The sequence below is a fragment of the Ictidomys tridecemlineatus genome, chromosome 5 (assembly GCF_052094955.1).
Source record: "Ictidomys tridecemlineatus isolate mIctTri1 chromosome 5, mIctTri1.hap1, whole genome shotgun sequence".
In the NCBI taxonomy this organism is placed as follows: domain Eukaryota; kingdom Metazoa; phylum Chordata; class Mammalia; order Rodentia; family Sciuridae; genus Ictidomys; species Ictidomys tridecemlineatus.
The window spans coordinates 63,967,027-63,992,308 of record NC_135481.1 but is presented as its reverse complement, the minus strand read 5'-3'; the positions used below and the strand labels follow the sequence as shown (position 1 = coordinate 63,992,308).

General features: G+C 36.7%; 1 protein-coding gene across 2 annotated transcripts in view; it reads right to left on the bottom strand.

Moving 5' to 3' along the window:
• Positions 1-25,132, bottom strand: part of Slc39a9 (solute carrier family 39 member 9) — a 53,469-nt gene extending 28,337 nt beyond the window's left edge. Inside the window, exons 1-2 of one of the 2 annotated variants that reach the window (XM_078050122.1) lie at positions 24,322-25,132; positions 5,759-5,867 (exon numbers count right to left, since the gene is read on the bottom strand). In XM_078050122.1, the coding sequence (XP_077906248.1) occupies positions 5,759-5,867; positions 24,322-24,417 (205 nt within the window). In that variant the 5' untranslated portion in view covers positions 24,418-25,132. The remainder of the gene's footprint in view (positions 1-5,758; positions 5,868-24,321) is intronic. The other variant, XM_005322832.5, reaches the window with a different exon arrangement.
• Positions 25,133-25,282: the final 150 nt, after the last annotated feature.

The following is a 25,282-nucleotide window of genomic DNA, read 5'->3' as shown; positions in this document are numbered from 1 at the left end:
AATACTTAAAGGCTACAAAATTTAAATACTACCAAAATGAGGGCAGCAAAATACTTCAAGAAAAATTCTGTTCTACTTGAACAGAGGGCCAGGAAAATGGCTGCTAAGAGGCAGAGGGAAGCTCCTCTAATTTTTCAGTGACACTGGAGAGATGGAATTCAGGGTCTTGCATATGCTAGGCAGGTGATCTGCCACAGAGCTATATCCCTGGACCTTCTTTTTCTTTTCTTTCCTTTTTTCCTTTTCTGGTCCTGCCTTGAAGGCAGGCCCAGTTGTAGAACTTCATGGCAGCAACATGAACAGTTAACCACCCCTCATTTTTTTTCTGCCCAGATAAAGAAACTCAACAACCAGTGGTCTGAAGTGTATAGAGTGGGGTGAGACCTGGTTATCCTGTCGTATCAGCAGCTGTGTCAGTACAGGAAGCTAAAACTCAGAGAAAACTCGTTTTGGCCAAAGGACCAGGAAAAAGAGTCCTCAGGAGCCAGAGTATGAAAGAATTACAGTGAAGAGCAAAGAGCTGAGAAGGGGTCCCCTAATCCTGTGTATAAGCTCACAAGTCCCAGGCTCCTACCTGTATTCTGCATGGATAGTACACACTCAAAATTGCACTGCAAAATCTTTAAAATGGAACTAAAATTGGAATCATCAGCCAAAAAAGGCAAGACAGAACTTGCAATCTGAATCCAAACAGGTTAACTGCCTGCTAAAATAAAATAAATAAACATTCCCTGGAGGATTTTGAAAGAATCCAGAGTTTCAAACTATAATATACAAAATGTGTAGGATACAAATCAAAAAGAAAGAAACAGGAAAATCTGGTCAATTAACAGAGGCAAAAAACAATCAACTCAACCTTACCTCGACAAACATTGGATTAAGCAAAGACTTAAAAGCAGCTACTGTTAACTAGGCTCTCTGAGGTAAAGGTAAAGACATTTCATATGAATGGAAGTCCTCAGCAGAGAAACAGAAACTATAAAAAGGAATCAAGTGGAAATTTTAGAACTGAAAAATATCTGAAATAGTAAAGATACTGGATAGGATCAATAGCAGAACAAAGATGATCGAGGAAAGAATCTGTGAACTTGGCTACAACAGCAGAGTTAAATAGTACCAATGAGATCCTATGGCTCCCAATGCCTAAAATATTTATTATCTGATGCTTTACAGAAAAAGTTTGTTGACCCCTGGTTTAAACACATCAATCAGAAGACTGAAATCGTCAAACTGGATTTTAAAAAATGATCAAACTATATGCTATTCATAAAAAAATTCACTTTAAATAAAATTAATGATATAGGCTAAAAGTAAAAGGACGGGAAAAGATATACTATGAAATATGCTGGTACAAAAATGTAGAGAAAACTGAGTGGCTACATTAAAAATATTACTGGGAATAAAGGGAGATATTACATATGATTAAAAAGGCCAATTCGCCAAGGCATAGCAATCCTAAATGTGTAGGCACCTGACCAAAGAGCTTCATTATACATAAAGCAAAAACTGATAGAAAGATCAAATAGACAAATCTATGATCATACTTTAATACTTTAATATTCTACCTCAATTTGAGATGGAATAAGCAGAAAATCAGTATATAGAAAATCAACATCATCAAGGAACTTGACTTTTTCTTTTTTTTTTTTTTCTATATTGGGGATCAATCTAATTAACATTTATACATTACTCAACCAAGTAATAACAAAACGCATTTTTTTCAAGTGAACCTTGAGCATTTAACAAGATAAACCATATTCTAGGCTATTTAAAATATCCACAAATTTATAAGTATTCAAATCATACTAAATTTGTCCTCTAACCAAAATGAAATTAAACTAGAAATCAGAAATAAAAAGAATGCCATGGAGGGAGTGTAGGATGGGGAGCAGGATATTGCCCAAATGTAATGACACAACACTTCTACATAGCATATAGGTAAAAGACGAAGTTGCAAAGAAAATTAGAAAATGAATGAAGATTTAAAACATAGCGGGCTGGGGATGTGGCTCAAGTGGTAGCACGCTCGCCTAACATGCGAGCAGCCTGGGTTCGATCCTCAGCACCACATACAAAGATGTTGTGTCCGCCGAGAACTAAAAAATAAATATTAAAAAATTCTCTAAAACATGGCACATTAAAATTAAGGCACTGCTTAGAGGGAAACTTATAGCATTAAATTTTTTTAAAAAATTATTTTTATTTTTTTAGTTGTAGTTGGACACAATACTTTTATTTTATTTATTTATTTTTAGGTGGTGCTGAGGATCGAACCCAGGGTCTTGCATGTGCTAGATGAGTGCTCTACTGCTGAGCCACAACCCAGCCCTTAAATTCTTAATTGGGGCTGGAATTGTAGCTCAGTAGCACAGTGCTTGTGAGGCACTGGATTCAATCTTCAGCACCACATGAAAATAAATAAATAAAATAAAGGTATTGTGTCCATCTACAATTAAAAAAAAAATTACATTAGAAAGATCTCAAATCAATAACCTTCTTACCTAAAGAAATTTGAAAAAAAACAATCAAGAAAAGCCCAAAGCAAGCAAAAGGAAGATAAAAGGCACAGAAATCAATGAAGCAGAAAGCAGAAAAATCAATAGGAAAAAACATCAATGAAATCAAACAACTTTTTGGAAAAAAAAAATAAAACAGATAAGCCTCTAGTTACAATAACAAAGTAAAAAAGAGAGAAGACAAATTATTAATGTCAGGAATGAAAGAGAAGACCTCATTACAATTAAGGATACCAACAACTTTATGCTCTTAAATTCTTCAATCTGGAAAAAAAATATCAATTCTTTGAAAGGTACAAACTTCCAAAGCATACTCAAGAAGAAACAAGAAACTGGAACAGTCTTATATCTACCAAGGAAATTGAATTTATAGTTATATACCTCCCAATACAGAAAGCTTACCCAATATTTAATTAAGAAACTATTATCAATTCTATAAGTATCTTTCAGAATATAAGTGAGAACATTAAAAATAATACTGATGAAAGAAATCACAGAACTCCTAAATAAATGGAAAGATACATGTGCTCAGGAACCAGAAGACACAGTATTTTAAAATATTGGTTTTCCCTCAAATTAATAGATTCAACTCAATGTCTACCAGAATCAGTGTTTTTTTTTTTTTTTTTTTTTTTTTTTGGACACTGACAAGCTGAATCTGAAGTTTTTATGGAAAAGCAAAAGGATACATGGAAGGCCAAAACAAATTTGAAAAATAAGAATGAAGTCAGAAGAACTCATCACTTGATTTTAAGATCTGCTATAATGCTACATTCATCAAGACAATGTAGTATTGACAAAGGATAGACATACAGATCAATGAAAAACAGAATAGCGAATCCAGAAATAGATCAACACAAATCTGGTCAATGATTATTGACAATGTTGCAGACAATTCAGTAAGACAAAGGATGCTCCTTTCAACAAATGATGGTGGAACTATTGAACATCCATCGATATGTCAAAATATAAACCTTCACACTACACGCAAAATTATATCAAAATGAATCATAGGCTATATCTCAAACCCTTATTAAGGTGTAGGCATTCTCCCTCTCATACACATACACACATAAAACACCAAATTACCTGAAGAACTTAATTTCTCCAGTGTTTCCCAAACTTGTCTAATAAGAACCAAAGACAATTTGTTGAAAATAAATATTCCCAGGCCCTTTTCCTGGAGATTTTAATTCAATGGTCTAGGCTGGGAGGGAGAAAGTTGCTTGTAAAATGTACCTCTTCCTCAAGGAACTTTTATTATCAGACAAGTTTAGACAAATTTTCAACCACCATTCATAATTCTTTCTTAGTTTCAACATCAAGCAAAAACATTTTTAATGGTCTATTTAGTTATGTTCTGAATGTTCTCTAGTATACTAGAGATGGTCATTTCTATAGTGAAGTAATCATATTCCTGAAAAATTCAAGATGATTCACTGGAATATGAAAGAAAAATACTGATTTTCTATAATATTTACTTTAAATCTCAAAAGTTTTTCCTTTTTTAAATTTTTTTTTTTAGTTGTCAATGGACCTTTATTTTATTTATTTATATGTGGTGCTGAGAATTGAACCGAGTGCCTCACACATGCTAGGCAAACGGTCTTATCACTGAGCCACAACCCTAGCCCCTCCTTATTTGAAAAATTTTTTTGTATATATGTGTGTGTGTGTGTGTGTGTGTGTGTGTGTGTGTGTATACATATTTAGTTGTTGATGGACCTTTATTTTATTCATTTATTTATACATGGTGCTGAGAATAGAACCCAGTGCCTCACACATCCTAGGCAAGTGCTCTACCACTGAGGTACAACCCTAGCCCACTTCAAAAGTTTTCTATTTTAGGAATATGTTTTATAATGTACACAGTAAATCGGTGCAACAGGACATGTAAATAATTTTTCCCTCATGGTAGGATGTATAACAAAAAAAAAGTAGAAACCACTGCTCTAGGGCTCCTGATTTACGATTGTTTCCCCTAAAGCTGACCAATCCTCAGCCTCTGTCCTATTTCACAAGACCCCCACAATCTTCATATATAATCTCTCTACCACTCTGGCTACCAAACACCATGATGCCCATATTCACGTCTCAGGCATAAAAGCACCATCATTCTAGAGAAAGGACACAGGGACACAGTTCTTTTCCTCTACCAAGAGCCAAAAAAGTATGTGTTATATTTAGAAAGAAACCTGGAAGATGCTTACCTCTTTATATTACTATTATTATTATTATTATTAGTGGTGGTGGTATTGAACCCAGAGCCTTGTGCATACTAGGCAACTAGGCAAGCACTCTGTATCACTGGGCCACATCCCCAGCCCTTTTTATTTTTTATTTTGAGATAGGGTCTTGCTAAGCAGCCGAGGCTGGCCTTGAATTTTTGATCCTACTGCCTCAGCCTGCACAACTGGGATTACAGGTGTGTACCACCATGCCCATTTCTTTACACTTTTCCTAATGTTGAGCAGATATCTAACTGGCATTTGAGGACTCAGTTCTCTTACTTAGTTGTAATTTCAATCCTTCAGAGGTAACTATAAAGTTTCATGAGTATGATAATCTGATTTTACTGAGTCACAAATGTGAATCAAACAGACTTTTGAGCTGGTATGAAGACCAAATCACTTGGATGATGAGTACACCAAGCTAACCAAACTATACTGTTCTTTATACTCATTACTATGAAAGTCAGGAAAGGCTTCTTTTAATTTTTTAGTTATCCTCCTCAATTTGGTCTTCCCCAATTACAAAGATTAATGTAAATACAAATATGTATTTTTGAATTAAAGATCACTAAAATCATAAGCACTACCATGTGGGATTTGGGGAGTTTTTGAGTGGCACTGAAAATAACTATCAGGGGTAGGGGTTGGGGTTGTAGCTCAGTAGTAGAGCACCTGTCAAGCACATGTGAGGAAGTGGGTTTGATCCTCAGCACCACATGAACATAAGTAAATGAAATAAAGGTATTAAAAAAAGAAAAAGAACTGTCATAAAGGACTGGATGTTACTGATTATTGTAACGCGGGTATTCATGAACCAGAGTACTCAATTCACAAACTTCTAAGGATGTGTTCAATGTCAAAAGTGTTAAACCATAGCTGTTAAGAACTCTTCTTAGGGTAGAATTCTAGGGTAAACCTGAACTGTGTTCAGAAAAAATAACATTAAGCTTCCTTTTTCTCCTGCCACCTCCCAAATCAATAACATATCTCAAGGGCCTTCTCTTTTCTCACCCTCCAGAATATCTTCATAAAGTGCATGTACTCCTTCAGGCACAATGACAGCCAGTGCAGTTCCACAGAGAAGGCCAGCACCCAAAACAGTCACCAGTTTCAGTCGTTCCTGGAAAGAAAACAAGAGAAACCACTTAAGAGACTGATTAATGTATGGGGAATAGTCTGTGAAGTATCTATCATCAAGACTATGAACTGTGTGTATTTGTGAGACCCATACCTACAATGGCCAGTAAACATGAAAAAGGTCAGCTTAATGAATAATTAATGCCAATTAAAGCACTGAGGACACATTGGTGCACACCTGTAGTCCCAGCTATTCAGGAGGTTGAGACAGGAGGATCCCACATGGTACAGTGGGCAAGTTTGCATAGCATGGGCAAGATGCTGGGTTCAATCCCCAGTACTCCAAAAGAAAAGAAAATATAAAAAGCCACAAAAATGTGAATTCTTGTTGGTGCTCTCTCCCCTTCTCCTTCCTATGCCTCATTCTTCCCCAAAGTTTAAGGTAAAAGTGAATTTTTTGATTCAGAAATTTCACTTCTTGAAATTGATCATGAGGAAGAACTAATCAAAGATGACCACCACACTTATTAAGAGTGCAAACCTAAGAGAACTTAAATATCCAAGAAAGGAGATTAGCTAACTAAAGTGTAGCACTTCATCACAGCACCACAGCACTCAGCCAGAAAAATTATAATATATCTCAATGTCTATTCATCGATATATAAAGTCATGATGTGCAGCTTTGTGGAAAAAGCTGACGGTAAACAATATGTATTAATAATTTCATATTTATTTTAAAAGAATACATAAAAGTTGAATAAGCACACATTCAACATAACAAATTTTTACTTTATAAGCATATGATATGTAACATAATATATAATTTATAAACATTTGTGATTTATCTACAATGAACATGTATTATTCATATGATTAAAAAATGCATTTAGATGTCAATACTAAAATTGTTCTATAGTTTTAATCCAACTTAATTCCAATTATTTTCTTTTTACCCTGGCTTGTCTGAGACACTGTTTCCTGTCAAACAAAATAAAAAAATTCAGGTTTCAAAGTATGTTGAAGCAACAGTGTATCCTAATACGGCTTCCATGTATCTTAGAAGTATAAAAAATGATCCTATAAACTGCAGTTGGGGGATGAGGCTCATTAATAGAGCACGTTCAGTGTGCACAAGGCCTTAGGTTTCATCCCCAGTACCCAAAACAAAAGTACAAGGGGTGTTTATATATGTGCTTATAAATAAGTTTCAGTAATTTAATGATACATTATATATTTAATCTTTCCATTTCAGTTTCCTTGAGGAGATTAGCAAAAGTAACAGGAGCTACATTACCTCTGATAGTCTACTGAATTGTGAGGCTGGGGGCCTGACTAGCTTTTTCATATTCTTTTTGCAATACTGAGGATTGAAACTGGGGGTACTCTACCACTACTCTACCCCTCCAGACGGATCTGTCTATCTATCCATTCATCCATCCATCCAAGCACAAGTTGTCCAGGCTGGTCTCAAACTTGTGATCCCTTCTATCTCAGCCTCACAAATCCCTGGGGACTACACCTGGCTCCTAACTTTTATAAATACTATTTATACAGGAAAATGGGTTCTTAGTTGAAAGACTGACTGAAATGTTGCTGACTCCTTGTTTAGGCAGGGGGGTCTATGTCTCACTGCATCTTTTGAAAAAAGGGGAAATACTGCTGCAAAGTCAACACCAGCTTCTACTTGCCTTGTGGCAAGAGGTCCCCCATTCCCAGTACACAAGCCAGGCCAGCTCTTCATACATTCAACTTGGCCATTAGCTGAAAGGAGCAGTCTGAATGTATCCAGGGGCTGGGGCACTGGTTGAGGAGCCTGCACTGAATCCATGACCTAATCCATTAACAATTCAGTATCTCAATTTTTCTTCTGTGAAATAAAAATATTTCTATGTATTTTGTTTTGTGGTACCGAGGACTGAATGTAGCACTCTACCATTGAATGAACTCCCCAGGCCTTTATTTTGAGATAAGTCCTCACAAAACTGCTGAGGACGGCCTCAAATTTGCAATCCTCTTGCTCCAGCTTCTGGAGTAACTGGGATTACAAGCATGTGCCACCACATCCAGTTAGAGTATTTCTTTTTTTATTTTTCTTTCTTTCTTTCTTTTTTTGTACCAAGGATTGGACCCAGAAGCACTTAACCATTGAGTCACATCCCCAGCCCTTTTCTATATTTTATTTAGAAACTGGGTCTTGCTGTGTTGCTTTCAGCCTTGCTAAATTGCTGAGGCTGGGTTTAAACTTATGATCCTCTTGCCTCAGCCTCCTGAGCTGCTGGGATTACAGGCGTTGCACACCCAGCTTAGAATATGTCTACTATTTTGTGAAGATATAGGAGGCAAAAGAAAAAAGTGATTGAAGCATTCTGGGAACTGAACAAATGGTATCTATCACTCTTTTACTATTTAATATTGAATCTTATTCTAAGATTCTTTTCCATGTTATTAAACTCCTCAAAACACTCCTAATCACAGTATTCAATGAGACAAACTGTGAGAATGGGAACACAAGTGGAAAAAACAGGTCTGTGCTACGTAAAATGCGACATGATAATTGGTCTTTTCAGTATTTTAACCAATGTATAAACGTCATCTTAATTTAAAAGTATTATTCTTAAAGAAGAACAAAACTCAGGGGGCTGAGGTTGAGGCTTAAGTGGTAGAGCGCTTGCCTGGGATGTGTGAAGCACTGGATTTGATCCTCAGCACCATATAAAAATAAACAAATAAAATAAAGGTAAGTGTCCATCTACAACCAAAATAAAAAATTTTTTAAAAATCAGGGTAAAATTGAACTAGACCCATTATGTTAATTCCTTTTAGGGACTTAGTTTTGTAACTCCATAATTCAAATCAATGAATAAATTGCTAGGGAAGAAAACTGTCCTGACAGCATTTTTACAGTGCACCACTCTGAGAAACAGATATGAAAGATGCCCCTGCTTTGCAAATTAAGAGAAGATGAGAAGTGATGAGAGGAATGTACTAAAAGAGGAAGAGCTGATTGCTTGCAACAATTATTTGGGTGGTAGCTCACATCATACAAAAAAATTCATGATGGACTATATTCCTAAATATATACCCCAAACTCAAAAGCTTCTAGAAGAAAATGTAGAAGAATATCTTTGCAATTTTAGGACTGGCAGAATTTTCTCAGCAAGGACACACAAAAAAAATGAACCATAAAAGAAAAAAAAATCAACGTCAAAATTTAAAATGCTTGCTGACTCATTAAGAAAATGCACAGACAAGCTACAATGTGGAAAATATTCACAATGCATGTTTCTGTAGTGGAGATACATATATCTGTGATGAATGCTGTGGTGATACTGTCCACTTCGGTCCCCTACTGGCTGGAGTCACCTGTTCCCCAGACTGCTAGGAATGTAGCCTACCTAAGGCTCACAGCCAAGTCCCTTTGAGGAAATAAGCCAAATGACCAACATGAGGTTCAAGCCCTTCTCCCAGGGCAGTCCACACCCAGTAACTAGCCGTGGAGCTGTGTGGGAGAGAAGCAGAAAGTCTGACCCCTTTGCCTCAGAGGTCAAGCTATCTCAGAGAGCTATCCAGCTTCAGAGCCTGCTGTGAGGTGAGCTGAGGACTCTGGAATTCAACTGCAACTGAATTACCCTTTACCTTCTCCCTCTGCCAAATCCTGCTCATTTTCGCGCAGGTGTTATTCCCAGAAGCACACCCCAATAAAGTTCCTGCATGCAAATCTCTGCTGGTTTTCTGGAGAACCCACCCTAAGACACTGACACAGGACTTGTATTAGAAATATAAAGAACTTCTACAATTCAAGACCAAGAAACAAACAGCCCAACAAAAAATGGGTAAAATACTTTAACCAGATTATTTCACAAAAGATATGAGCTAGTCAATAAACCCATGAAAAGATGCTCAACAACATTTAGTCCGCAGAAAAAAATGCAAATCAAAACAATATAATATACTTTTTCATATTTTCTAATTTTTTTCCAGATTTTATATTGATGCATTATAATTATACACAATAATGGAATTCACTACTAACATATTTGTACATGCATACAATATAACAACATAATTTGGCCAAATTCATTCCCTAGTACCTTGCCTGGCCTTCCCCTCCTCCTTCCCCCTGCTCTACTGATCTCCCATCTATTTTCATTAGACTCCCCCACCATGAACCTCATTTTCCCTTTTCTCTAACTTCCACATGAGAGAAAACATACAATCCTTAACTTTCTGGGTTTGGCTTATTTTCCTTGATTATGCTCTTGAGTTCCATTCATTTTCCTCAAAATGCCATAATTTTATTCTTCTTTATGGCTGAGTAAAACTCATTGTTATATATACACACATTTTCTTTCTCTACTCATCCACTGATGGACATCTAAGTTGATTCCATAATGTGGCTATTGTAAATTGTATGGGTATGGCTGTATCCCTATAGTACGCTGACTTTAATTCTTTAGTGGTATAACTGGGTCATATGGTAGTTCCATTCCTAGTCTTTTGAGGAAGTGATGTAGTGATTTCCATAGTGGTTGTATTAATTTACAATCCCACCAATGGTCATACCTATTTAAAAATGGCCAAAATTAGAGAAACTGACAATGCTAAATAATGACAAGGATATAGAGCAACTGGAATACTTGGGAGCAACCTACTTTGGGAAATTGGCAGTCTCTTGTAAATTTAAACCAACATTCCCCTTTTGGGTATTTACTCACGAGAAATAAAAACTCATGTCCACATAAAACTGGTACAAGAATGTTCATAAAAGCCTAAATAAGAGTCACAATCTAGACTGGATGTATAGCAAAAGGAGACTGGATAAATATGTAGTAGAGTCCTTAAGCAACTGAATACAACTCAACAATCAAGAGGCAAAAACTGCTGCTACATACAGCAACATGAATCAATCTCAGAAGCATTTTCCTGATATTGAGTGAAAGAAGCCCTACCCAAAATAAATATGTATTTCTACGAAGTTTTAAAACAGACCAAACTAACCTATGGTAACAGAAATCAAAACAATGGCTGCCTCTGGTGAGTGAGGCAGGGAGCAACCAGGTTACTTTCTAGGATGATGAAAATTCTCTAAATCTTGATTAGAATGTGGTAACATTTGGATACAATTGCTAAACTGGTCTAATTATATTAAGATCTATGCTTTTCATTCTATAAAATTACATATTTATAAAAAAAAATGAACTGGCAATAATTGACTCAGCCAGGATCTCAGAAAGGATTGATTCATTTTGGAACTAGTCAATTTCAACAAGACTTCTTCAAGGCAGCTCTCTGAAACCAAGGCCAAAAGTCTATGAAAAATACCAAAAGGCACTTTCAAATTTTGTCCTTAAGCAATCACATCTGACATTCATATATTCCTTAAAAATAATCCATCACAATTTGTTAGGAGCACTGGGCAGCTCTCAAGAAAGTCCATTGTTTAAAGTTACTAATTCTCGGGCAGATTCAGGAGCAGCAGAACTGGAGAACCATTGTCTTAGCAAGGAAGTTCCTTCATTCCCAGGAGCCACTGTTCCTGAGAATAAGGTCAAGGCTGATAAGACTCTAGCATGGAGGACATCTCCATAGCAACTGGGCACCCTATGCCTTTGCAAGAAACTTTCCCAGTCACCAAGTATGCCACATCCATGAAGTTATCAGGGACTCTAATCTCCAGTCACTGTCACCGCTCTCCACAACAATTTTTTTTGTGTCAATAAGTCTGTGGGGAAAACAATGGTGTTCACAATTCTGGATCAATCCACAATTCTCTAGGCCCTTACCCAGTGCTTTATAGTACTGTACATTGTGTCACATGAAGGACTACATGGAGACAAAGTCTTAAAGGCAGGAGCAGAGGTGAGTTTTTGAGGTGTCCTAGCCATGAATTATAAGTTGGACCATTGAAGATAACTGGGGGTGAAAAAAGATAATTGAGATAAATATTGCACACGATAACTTAAGATATCCATGAGGACTACAAACAACAATTTCAAACTAAGTAAACGATATTTTCCTAAATTCTGCCTTTTATTTTATGATTCAGAATAACCTAATATTTAGATATTCTTTTTTCCAAAGACAAATTACTATAATTCCATTAGCTTATTTACATGGACCAAATTTCTGAATAGTATCTGTTGCAACAGAAATTTTATAAGAACTTCCCAAAAGTACTAGCAAGCTAGAAACAGGTGAATCTCTGTGTAGCTAGTGCCATTACAAAAAAATATCATGGTAAATCTCTGAAGAACAGACATAAAATTAAACCCTTATGTTAATCATGTGTGAACGATAGAAAGCTCTCAGCTGAAGGAATAGGAACCAAAGCTTGGTCCAAATCTTTTATGAATACACAGTAAAGCTTTTTATTAATCTTTAGAGATACAGGACACATATTTTAAAAAGAAGGAAACTAGCTACCTAAGTTTTCTAAAGTCCAAGTTTAAGAATTGGAAAAAAATGTAATCCTCTTTCAATACAAAGATTGAAAATCAAAGGCTACAGATGAGAAATGATTCACCCACTAGCACATGGTGAAACTAGTAAACGTTAGATGAATAGATGTTGCACTCTGATGCCCTGTACCTTTCTAAGACAATGTCCACCAGACAGCACAAAACACACAGTCCATCACATAAAATTTACCTCTGGGGGAAAAAAAATGACAGTCATATGATCTCTTAAAATGGTGTGAATCAGCAAAATTTCTTAGCAACATCAAGTGGAAAATCTAAACCATAATTAGTTATAATTGTTCTCTATTGATAGCGTCTAAAGATACATAACAAAAGAAGAAAAATAATGAGTACTAACTATTCTTTATTCTGAGATTGTCTTACCTACTTTTTGGTGTTAAAATGCCCTTTCTTTTAAGAAATATTGGTGGTGATAGCTTTTGTCTTTATTTTTAGTGTCCTTACTCACCAAAATTAAAAGCAAGCAATTCTGTACCAATTCTCCCCAAATTTTGAAAATATTACTTGCCTGTGAAAACCAAAAATCTGGAAAATATTGATTTAAGTGCACACATGAGACTGTATCATAAAAAAATCTAGAAACAAAGAATTTGAGAGTTTATAGAAAGAGATCAACGTAGTAAACCTGAGTGAATTGTCTAGTTTTGCAATTTTCCCTTGGGAGAAAGGGAGTGTGGGGTAAAATTACTGTGTCAGGTTTATAGTTCAGTTTGAAATTAAGTAAGGCATATTTACTTACCAGATGAAGTTAAACATTCACTTCACACTTACTATTTGTCCCTTTTCTTCAAAATTCTATAAGTTCTATCCATACAATTTTTTTTTTATTTACTGCTTAGTTCTCAGTTTGCAGGCAGTATCTGGCACATAAATGTCTCTCCCTAAACTGAAAGAATGGATTAAATGCCCAGCACCATGCAAGGCACTGGAGACTTGGTAGCTGCCACTTCATGAACGCAGTAGAACCTCTTTAGAGTACCTATGTCATGAAATAATTTTAACTTTTTTCTTAAAAATATATCAAGACTAATTTGTTGGTTCAGAATTTGTGACTTGGCTCAAGGGGAATACACATATATTTAATAAAGGACCACAATAGGATTTCATCATAGTAAAAGTGACACAAAACTATCATCTAATTAATGGAAGTATCTTCAGTGGCATCTATTTTTTCCCAAGGAATTAAAAATCATGTTCAGTCATTATTCCAAATATATGTATTATATACATATTTCTTCATATGGCAAAGCAATACAAAGATTGTACTACAAACTTTTATCAGCTTGATAAATGTCTATAATTCTTTCAATGGTTACCGATATTACAGAGGCAAGACTTCTGACGGAAAGAACTGTGGTCCAAACAAACAAAAAAACCAACAACCAAGCTCACTGATGAGTATTGCAGTTTCAATTTTTATTTGGAAAAAAAAAATCTTAATGACCTAACTCATTTTAGACTCAATCTGATGTATTTCAAGCCTGAAGATGTAGTTCCATGTTATTTGTATAACTGTATTCTCTCATACAACTTTACAACTTGGGATTCAATCTCAAATTGCGCGTTTATCAAAGTTAACAAAATGCTGGCAGGTCTCTCCTTTGTTTATGGTAAATCACTAAAAGGGTATATTTAAATGAAGAACTACAAATTCCAAGTGTAGTTCAAGATGAAAAGAGAGTTCCCAAAGCAATAGTTTCTGTCAGAGTGATGAAATATTTCTTCAAGAGAGGCATGAACTGTTCGATGCCATTGGTTTTATGTTATCCCATTTTAGAACTTCACAGTTGTAACCTGACTGAGCCAAAGGACCGACCAGCTGTATTAATTAAAACAACAGCTTGCACTCGATGCCATTAACTATCAGCACAAAGCTTTGAAGTCAGTTTAATTTTCTTGGCAGACACCAAAGTACTTAAATGGTTTTTCTTTTCCTGCTCATAGAAACAGTCAGGAAATTATTTGGCTCAACTAAATATAAGCCAACAATTTAAAAAGCTCATGATATTGAAAAGTATCTCTTATTGCAAGACTAATTCCTCCAAACTTCTGAGCACTGAAGAGGCAATAAAGGTTTTCTGCATATTTTTATAAACAAGCCTACCATTTTTTTGGTACCAGGGATTGAACCCAGGGGTAGGGTGTGTGGGGGGGTGCTTAACCACTGAGCTACATCCCCAGTCCTCTATATTTTTTATTTTGAGGCAGGGTCTCCCTAAGTTGCATAGGGCCTCGTTAAATTGCTGAGGCTAAATCTGAACTTGCAGTCCCCTGGCCTCAGCTTCCCGAGCCACTGGGATTACTTGAGTGTCACCAGGCTTAACAAAACAAGCCTACTTCAAGGAGTTAGTTCCTAATATTAATTTAGACACTACAATATCTGCTGTTAAGTGTTAGTAAGAGGCAATTAAAACAAAAACACAGATCTGCATTTTATTCAAGTCCTTGTAACCGGAAAATATGCTCAAAAGCTCCCTAGCTCTAAGCAGCAGCTGTGTGAAGCTGACCAAGTTCTTTAACCCTCCTGTGTTTCAGCACCCTCCTCTGTAAGGTGCTAACATTACAATTATTGTGTAGCAGTAGGATATTAGCACACCTGGCACAGAGTAAATACTGTATGACTTCAACATCATCAGCTGTATGCAGAAAAAGCTCCTAAGCACTTCCACTTCAAGAATAAGAAAACCACCCAGGCATTTGGGAAACATTTCAAGTGAAATGCTTCAACATATGTCATTTGGCCTGTGACATATAGATGTCCCCTTTTCTGATTCACTGAACTTTATAAAGGTTGCGTAAACTCCTGTGTGTGTGTGTGTGGGGGGGTTACTGGGGATTGAACCCAAGGGTGGTTTACCACTGAGTTACATTTGCAGACCTGTTTTTATTTTCTCAGACAGGGTCTTACTAAATTGCCAAGCCTGTCCACAAACTTTTAATCCTCCGGGCTTCAGCCTTCTTAGTCATTGGGATTATAGAAATGTGCCACCAGGCCTAGCTGGTTACCTCCTAGAGGAGATAATGACAAGCAAGTGATATAAAAGGTGTATAACTGAACTGAGCAAACTGATAAAAATATTTTCTTTATCAAATAAGTAATCTTTTTGTTGGTGGTGGGGAATACTGGGGATTGAATCCAGTGGTGTTTTACTACTGAGTACATCTCCAGTTCTTTCTTTCTTTCTTTTTTATATTTTTGGAAACAAGGTCTTGCTAAATTGCTGAGGCTAGCCTAAAGCTTGCCATCCTCCAGCCTCAGCTTCCTGAATCACTGGGATCAAAGGCATACGTCACTGCACCCAGCTCAAGTCAGTAAACTTTTTAATATGAATAATGCGCAATGTTTGTAAGGATATGATATCATTTTCATTGACTGGAAAATGCATTTTTAAAAAACCAGCAATAGATAGATTGAGAACTCTCTTAGAAATACAGAGCTGGGCATGGTTGTCATCCCACCAATTTGGAGGCTGAGGCAAGAGGATCCCAAGGTCAAGGCCAGCCTCAGCTATTAAGTAAGATTCAGCAACTTAGTGAGACCCTGTCTCAAAAAAAAAAAAAAAAAGACCATTTATTGGGTTGGGGCTATAACATAGCACTTGCTTAACAAACATGAAGCCCTGGGTTTGGTCCCCAGAACACTCCAAATATACAATTAAAGTAAAAAGAGAACATTTATACCCTTTGACCCTATCATTCTAAACAATCTGAAATATGGTCATAGTTTTAGATTCAAAAAGATCCATTTAAGCCCAGAGGTGCGTGCCTATAATACCAGCAGCTCTGGAGGCTGAGGCAGGAGGATTGTGAGTTCAAAGTTAGCCTCAGCAATAGTGAGGCGCTAAGCACTCAGTGAGACCCCAAAATACAAAAAAGGTCTGGGGATGTGACTCAGTAGCTGATTGCCCCTGGGTTCAATCCCTAGTACTCCCACCAAAAAATCAATTCAATAGTATTATTATGACAGAAACTTGAAAACAAACTAAATACATAAGAATTTCAGTACACAAGATAACTAAACATACTGAAGACATTTTTAAAATTCCTTGAACAAGTTTTTAACAATAAAGAAAAATGCTTGTGATATACTACCAGGTCAAAGAAAAGAGAATGTACACATGTATGTACACACACACCACACACACACACACACACACACAAAAGTATGTATGTATATCTATACACAAACACATCACATAATCAACCATGTTAAATGCAAACAAAAAAAGAAGAAAAAATGTTACTAGTAATTAACTATAGAGTTTTTAATACATTATGATTTCTTTGTGATTTTATTTTCCTATTATATATTACCATATTTTAAAAATTTCCACAAACTGTCTCTGTTATATATAGTCAGGCCTTTCAAAAATTGTTAATTTAACTAAAGGCCAAATAAACAGTTGATTTGTACCTACTAAACTTTGAGACTCAGTTTCTTCGTATTACAAAGAGGTAAGAATTCTTCCTTTTCAAGGTTACTGTTAAAATCAACATAGACTCTGACACGTAAATTAACACTGTGGCATTGTGGTCGAATTAGAGCGCACAATGTCCTTAACTTGAGCATAGAGATGTTTTCTTCTTTATTAAGTGGAACACTGAACTCAAAACTGCACCTTGAGGTTTTGTGATAATGGAAATGTTTTTAGCCTCTTCCCACCTGGATGTCATTCTGTGACTTATTTCCTCTGCTGGCTCCCACACCCTCCTAGTTTGCTGTTACTAGTTTGCAGATGGCTTAGGAATCAGACAATCTTCTCCAGAGGTTCTAGACTAGCAACTCACAGGTTGTTTGGCACACACAGTGCGCCAAAAATTTGCACTCCAGGGTATTGGGAAAAGCTGTTAATGGAAAAGTTGTTACAGTGGAGATGCTTCTATGAAACCACCCAAGAGGGAGGCCAGCGGAAACTACCAACTTCTGGGAGGGGTAGTGATGTGTGTACAGCAGAAGTCTGGGGCTTAAATGGCTGCCCACAGTGCAGAAACTGTCTCCTGGGAGCCTCCCTGGAGAATGAAGACTCCTCGTGCCTGCACCCAGAAAGCTGGGTGCACTGTAGGAGCAGGAAACTGGGCAGGGGAGGTTGCTTCTCTATAAGACTCAGTGCCAGAGAAGCTGCCCAGGAGAGTGCTAAGAAACACGCTGCAACCCAGAGGGAAAACCCCTTCCTTCTAGAATTTCTCTCCAATATCCTCTATTAACAAGGCTGAACATCCTGCCAACTGGCAGAAGAAAGATATTTACCAGGCCCAGATACATTTTTTTTTTTGCAGAGCAGTCAATGAAGAGTGAATTTGGACTTGAGAGGCAATAAATTGATAATTGGCACTTTGGCAAAGAAAATCCTTACTCTTTATGGTATTTGACTAATTAAAAACTCTTCTGGTCCTTTAGATTAATGAGATTTCTAGATGGCCAAGTTCTGCACAAGAGAGGTGCTACCAATATTCTTCTCCTTCATCATTATTATAACTAACATTTATTAAGTATGCAGTATGCCATTCCTGTTCTACTACTAGTGCTCTTTTAATTCTTACAACAATCCCATGAGATAGGTAATCCTGTTATCTCCACCATACAGAGAGGAAACAGAGGCCTTGAAAGCAATTTGCCCAGGTTCACAAAGCCAGAGCCATGATATGACTTAAGAAGTCTAGCCCCAGAATCTATACTCTTAAGCAGTATGTTAAATTGCTTCTGATCAAATCCATTCCATTGTTTAGTGTTTAGTTTTGCTTTTAGCATCTGTCTTTCTTTCCCTAATTTGCCTCTGTCAAATGCTTCAAGAATAAATGTGGGGGCTGGGGATAGAGCTCAGTAGTAGATACATACCTCACATGCACAGGGATTCAATCCCATCACTTACAAAGAAAAAAAAAAAAATAAAGAAGAGTGACTGAGGGTAAGCTAAGTGGTAGAGCTTACATTTAGCATGCATGAGGCCCTAGGCTAGATGCCTAGGTACCACAAAATTAAAAAATACGCAATAAAGTGTAGAAGCTGGGGCATAGTATTTTAAATAGAAAATTGAGCCCTACATAAATACAGGGCTTGCAATGGATAGTTTGATGTAATTACCTAGTAATCAGCCTCAAGACCCTGTCACTTTAAAACCCATATAATTAAGACAGAAGAATTTCCAGCCCAACTAGTATTATTTCCAGTTCAATAAAATTAGAAATCAAATATAAGTATTCAAGGAAGACTACAGTTTCTATAATTCTGTCATAGGCTTCCAAAAATACCAATAATCATACTTAGCACTACTATTTGTTACCTGGAATTCCAAACCCAAACGGGAGATCTTAAATCTCATTATCATTCAACAACAGTTACATCTCCAAATTCTCCAATTAGGGGAGAGATTAAGAAGACTGTCACATACAGAAATATTCTGAATTCATTTCAAGTCTTCTTCTCTCAAAAAAAGGAAATCACTTCTTAAATAGTACAATTTAGGTCCGACTGAACTGTGAAGATGTCAAGTGTGAAATTAATCTTGGATAGCTCAAAATGGGAATTACTTCAGAGTCAAATTCAGCAGGTGTTAATTTAAAGGGCATTTACAACATATCTGATTCTTTCTTACGTTTCAGTCTTTGGAGATTGTTTACCTCTGGAATTTTATGTTCTGAGACACCAACTAGTAGCACAAGGCATGATACATATTAGTGCTATTAAAGATGTTCCTAATTTAAGGAGCTAAAAGTACTAATTTAGATGGATCAGAGTTTTATTTCTTCTTTACACAGTGACCATCAGGCAATGTCATCTAGTGGAAAGTGCTTTGGCCCTGGGAATCAAACCGACTTAATTTCAAATCTCACCTCTACCGAAGTTTGAGATCTTTCCAAGCTTATGAATGTGTATTTGTAAATTGAGGTTTAACAGTATCTCCTTGTCTTATCTAAAGGATTAAATAAAATAATACATATACATGTCTGATATACAGAAAGCACTCAATAAACATTAGCTATTACTATTATTATGCAGGTAAGTCTTAATTATGATTTCTTCATATAGTATCCCCTAAAAAAGTTTTTCAGAAAAATAGTACCAAATTAGATCATGTCCAGATTTAATTTTATCTAAATGTAGTTTTAACAACAAAGATCCTTATGAAACAATAATCTGCAGTTCAATCTGAGGAAAGACAAGTTACTGATTGCTTTCTAGAGATGAATAAATTACTGAGATTGCAAAGTTTAAAATCTTGAAGTTAGAAATAAAATTCCCGGGGCTGGGGATGTGGCTCAAGCGGTAGCGCACTTGCCTGGGATGCGTGCGGCCCTGGTTTGATCCTCAGCACTACATACAAAGATGTTGTGTCCGCCGAAAACTAAAAAATAAATATTAAAAAATTCTCTCTCTCTCTCTCTCTCTCTCTCTCTCAAAGAAAAAAAAAAGAAAGAAAATTCCCAACGGATAAAAGCTACTATATTATCATAAGAGAAAAAAGGTCAATTACACTAGACAATGCAAAAGTTCTTAAAAATGCAATTTTTGTCAATCCTACTTCACAGGGAACAAACACACTAGGAGAAGGAAAAACACACTAAACAAATTTGTTCTTCAAACACAGTAAGCTTTGATTTGGTGGTGACACCCCAAAGATAATGATTATGAGAATTGATTATTATAATTGAACACAAAACAAAACTTTAAAATGTGAAAGAACAAAGCTTAAAATGGAAATAAATATAATGAAAAAAAAGACAGTTAAATATTAAGAAAAATAATATAAAACAGGGAGGCTACAGGAGAAGCCAGGCCTCTCCACGTGGAACATTCACAGTGAACAAGAATGCCAATCCCAAAACAAGACCTTTGAATTCCAAACAAATTTCTGAGCAGTTTCTGTGACTGGGAGGAGAATGAAGAGGAGGGAGGAGTTTCCCCATCATTAGAAGTCTGTTCCCAAATAAAAGGTTTAAAAACAAAAAATCTAAACAGTTATAAAGATGAAACTCCTAAAAAAAGTTTTTATAATCAGTGCTGAGCATCCTCTTCAATATTTTCAAAAGTTCACTTATGTTCTGCACATAGTGTCAAGCCCTGTGCTTACATCTTTTCATTTCATCTTCACAAAGATCCTCTAGGCTTTCTAACAGAAGAGATTTGGATGTTAAACAGCTTACTCAAGTAGGGAACTACACTGTCTCCGGCAGTTCCTTTTGAAATTAGTGCATTCTTAATCATACTAACTTTTAAAATCGTCCTGAGAGTAGCACTACTTTGTTTACCCGCTTAATGGACTTAGGCTGTTTTAACAGATGATAAATGTGGCATTATAACCCAAAGTGCTCTGCTACAATGACCATTACAACTATAGGAATAATTTTATGTATGTAGAATATAGTAACAATACACATGGGCTTACAATTTGTGTGTCTTTTTTTCCTACTTCATTTCATTTTTACAAATGTACTGGTCTGGATTAGAACAGAAATTTAAAACAAAAATAATCCTTAAGCACTGAACCTAAAAATCACAATTTAGCCATCTATATCTAAATTCATTCATCAATCAGAGCAGCTGCTGAGTTTGTAGAGATAATGTAGGTTCTCAACCTATTTATGTAGCATTGTTATTAAAAGCCAAAGAAACTGCTCATTTGCGACTGAATCTAAAATATCAGATGGCATCCAACTCCTTTACGAGACAGGACCTCATTTTTGGCCTCCTTTACAAGTTTAGCTTTTCTTCTTCTGATAAGCTGAAAAAAAAATAGCATCTTAATTATCACAGTCATTCATAACAGCATTTGAAAGTCAGAGTTTTTTTTCCCCTTTGTTTTATAAATTGTTTATGCATGACGGTTCAGTTGCTAGGTCCAACAGCAAAGAAGATCACAAAATTAAGGTGGTTTTGGGGTGAGGCAAGTTGGAGAAAGTGAAAGAGAAATTATGTCACACACACCTCTTGCTGTGACTCTGCTATAGTAACTTCAAACTACTTGATTTTTAACTCAATTGTAAATATTAATCCTGCCATAATTGATAGTTTGACTGGTCATCTGACATTATTATGGCTCTGAGAAATTCTGAAGTAAGTACTGAACAAGAAGCAAGATTAAGAACATGAACAACAACAAAAAAAAAGGCCTATCTTTTCATACAAATGACAGTGAATATAAAATAAAGCAGGTTTACCTGCTCCTCTTCTCTTATTCATAGATAACACTGGACCCTAAGAAAAAGTTAGACTGCCTTGAAAAGGAAAGTCTTTTAACCAATTTAGGAGTTTAGGGAGTTATTTCCTAAGGGTAGTAACTGTGCTTCCCAGTTCCCCCATGAATGAAGCTTATTTTTTACAAATTTATTATCTTGTTGGTTTTATGACATATCAATAATAGCAGCATAACTTGTCTAGAAAAAAAATCTTTAGCTCCAAGGAGATGAAAAACTCTGCTTGAATTTTAAAGTGTTTTTGACTAAGTTCTATATAACTTCTATTTTTATTTAAACAGATCAAAAAGCTTGTTCCTTCCATAATAATAAATAAACATTGTGAATGCTGATTTATAGCGTTTTAAGTCCTACAGCTTGAAAAGACCATGTGACTATCAATCTGGAAAGCCATGAATGCCATGGGTTACTATTTTTTATTAATGGCCTGATTAACAACACCACTCATGTAGACGTTTCCTTTCAGTAAAAAGAAAATAGCATGTAATTGTATATTGCAAGGATCATTCAAAAAAGTTTGAGAAACTACAATTGGAAAAATTCTAAGCATTGTATAGAAATTTTAAAAGATTTTAGCAGGATATGAGGGTGCACACCTGTGGTCCCAGTTACTTGGGAGGCTGAGGCAGAGGGATCAATTGAGCCAAAGGGTTGGAGGTCAACCCGGGGAACATGTATAACCATCTAAAAAAAAAACAAAAAAAAACCCCAAAAACACAACGACAACAAAAAGCCAGGCAGGGCACAGTGGTGCACTGCCTGTAATCCCAGCAGCTAATGAGGCTGAGGCAGGAGGATTGTGAGTTCAAAACCAGCCTCAGCAAAAGTGAGGTGCTAAGCACCTCAGTGAGACCCTGTCTCTAAATCAAATGCAAAATAGGGCTGGGGATGAGGCTCAGTGGTTGAGTGCCCCTGAGTTCAATCCCAGTACTCAAGAACAAAACAACACACACAATGTTTTCCAGTTGCTTATTAATTATATTCTTCATAAAAGTTACCTCATTAAGTCTTTAAATATGTACACCAACCCAAATCTCACAAATGCTAAACTTAATAATGTCAACTCAACTCTAATGTAGTTAAAAGAAGATTTTTTAAATATTAGAGGGTAGACGGCAGGCTCATAAAGTATTAGGCAGGCAGGTACCTAGGAGAGTAAAGTGGGCTTCATAGGCCACTAACAATTGACAATCAGCTGCAACCCAGTTCTGCCCAATTGCAGCCTTGAGAGAATACAATCAAACATTCTACTATTTAACAAAGTCTGCGGGCTGGATTTGTACATAGGCTAACTTGTACATGCCCTGTGGACTTCCGCTGAAATGGACAGAGTGGCTAAGAATTGCTCTGAGTCAGAAGAACCTGCCATAAAGATATAAACAAAGAACATATAAACCTCATTCCAATATACTTCATCAATTTGTCCAAGTTTCATAACCTGTCTGTTGGTTTCCTCATCAGTTCCTCGGTGAGTTTAAGTGAAGCAAAGTAACAGGAATAATGAAGGGTAGTGTTATCATTAGATACTGAGTAATACAGATTAAAAAACGAAACAGAAAAGGAGCAGTAACAATTCAAGGCTCTTTTCCCTTTGGCTATGGGCTTTACTTTTCTCAAGCTTCAAATCCTTCGTCCTTCCTTTTTTTCCACCCACAGAAAATTTTCTTCACCAGCAATGCCTCTTCTTTTTTAGTTTCTTCAGGGCCTATTTCATACTTCATCTATACCTTCCCTTTCCTTTAAAAGCATAAACAAGATTGTCATTGAGGCAAGAGCCTATTTCACTGCTTATCTCCAGGACAAATTCATTAAATCCCATTCCCTCTGAAGTTTTTCTTCCTCAATCTTTGAACACTGTGCACTTTTTGAATTCTCTTTAACAACCTTAAAGAACCTATCTGCATTTCATTGAACACTTTCATCTCTCCTTCCCCATTAATATTTAAGAAACGATAACCTAACAAATTAACCAAAATAGCAAAACATTAACAAAGGTTCATTTCTAAGCAGACTTGAAAACAAACTCAGAACATTCACTTTAATGTTCTTCTTCTTTGAAAGGAAATGTGAGTTAAGAATAGTATAATTTAAGCCAGGCACAGTGTAATCCAAGTGACTGGGAGGTTGAAGCAGGAGGATCAAAAGTTCAAAGCCAGTCTCAGCAACTTAACAAGGCCTTAGGCAACTCAGTAAAACAGCCTGTCTCAAAATAAAAAAGGCTGGGGATGTAGTTCAGTGGCAAAGCACCTCTGTGTTCAATCCTCAGTACCAAAAAAAAAAAAAAAAAAAAAAAAAAAAAGCCAAAAACGTAATTTAGTTTTATTCTCATATTTACTGTAGTACAGCATCTGAAAATAAAAGAATGACTTAGCTTGAGTTTCCTAAAAAGAGAAATTATCAAAAAAGTATGCATAATTTTCCCCAAAAGAGAAATTATCACATTGATTTAAACTTATGGACAAATAATATTTTCCATTTGTTTTCTTAATAAGAATCTGGCATCTTAATTCAGAAACCTCTAGGAATCAACAGAAATGCGATAGGTCCTCTCTCCAGGAAATTGCACAGAGCCCCAAATATTTTAGGCAATTTCAAGGGATTCAGAATACTCCAGGTCTACAGTGGAATATCCACTCACCCCAGGATAAGAACTCTAATGCTGAATATGAGGTTTGTTCCTACCACTGAATGCTCTGTATCTTTCACAATGAGTCTTCCTCAACAGGACCTTTAGCTCTGAGATTAACTAGGGAAGCAGCTTCCCTCTGCAGCTATTACTGCTTCCTAGCATCCTGATAAACTGGCAGAAAATGGAGACTTTCTTACCTCTGAGAAATTAACAGCCAAGGGAATGATTCCAGCCACGTAACATCCCACCAACATAGCCAAAGACAGCAGACTAATGGAGATGAAATCATCCATTCTGCCCTCTTTTATTCATCCACCAATATCAGACTTCAAAATTCCAGAGGCTTCAAAGGTGCTTAACGTGTGGTAGTTCCAAGAGAACAAAGTGGGCTGTCCAGTTCTTTCGGCCTCCCCACTAGCAGATGTGTTCACGAGGCACCTCTTTCTCTTGAACTTTCTTATAAATAGCCCCTTTTTGTTGACACTAGCACCGGAGAAAACTTTGAGCAATCTTAGGTCTCAGTCCCTGGATTCTCGTGGGTTAAGCGATACGGGAAATTTGTGCGAAAGAGCGATTTCTTCAACCGTCGGAATGAAGGTGGCACAACGGCCCACTCCCGCTACAGACAATGTCCCAAGTAGCAGCAGGAAAAGGACGAAAAGCCTAGCTAACCTGTGCGTTCCCTCCGCGCCCCTGTTTCCCTAGGGTGGCCCCGCTGGTGATCCGCCCCCCACCAGCACTGGGACCAGCCCACCAGTCCCAGCAAGCTCCCTTCCAATTCTAGAGTGGGGAAAGGAGTCTTGCAAGTCTTAAACGCTGGGTCCTCGGGATTCAGCAGCAAAGCTGATACAAAGCTGTCTCTGCCCTATACCCAATGCTGCCCATGGTACTCCGCTCCGCCGGGCCTTGACCCGGAGTCACAGATACTACAGCAGCCATGGCCGCCAAGTGGCACCTCTTCATTACACCCTCTTCCGGATTGTCTCACCGCCCCCTCCTTAGGGGCCACTTCCGGGTTACAACCGATCTATAGCCCGGTATACTTCTATTGCCGCCATTTTTAAGAAGGGCTAATAAAAGATCTCTGTTGTTACTGTCTAACTGGTGATCACTTTACCCGTATGTTTAAAGCATAGAGTACGGGAGACAGCATAACGA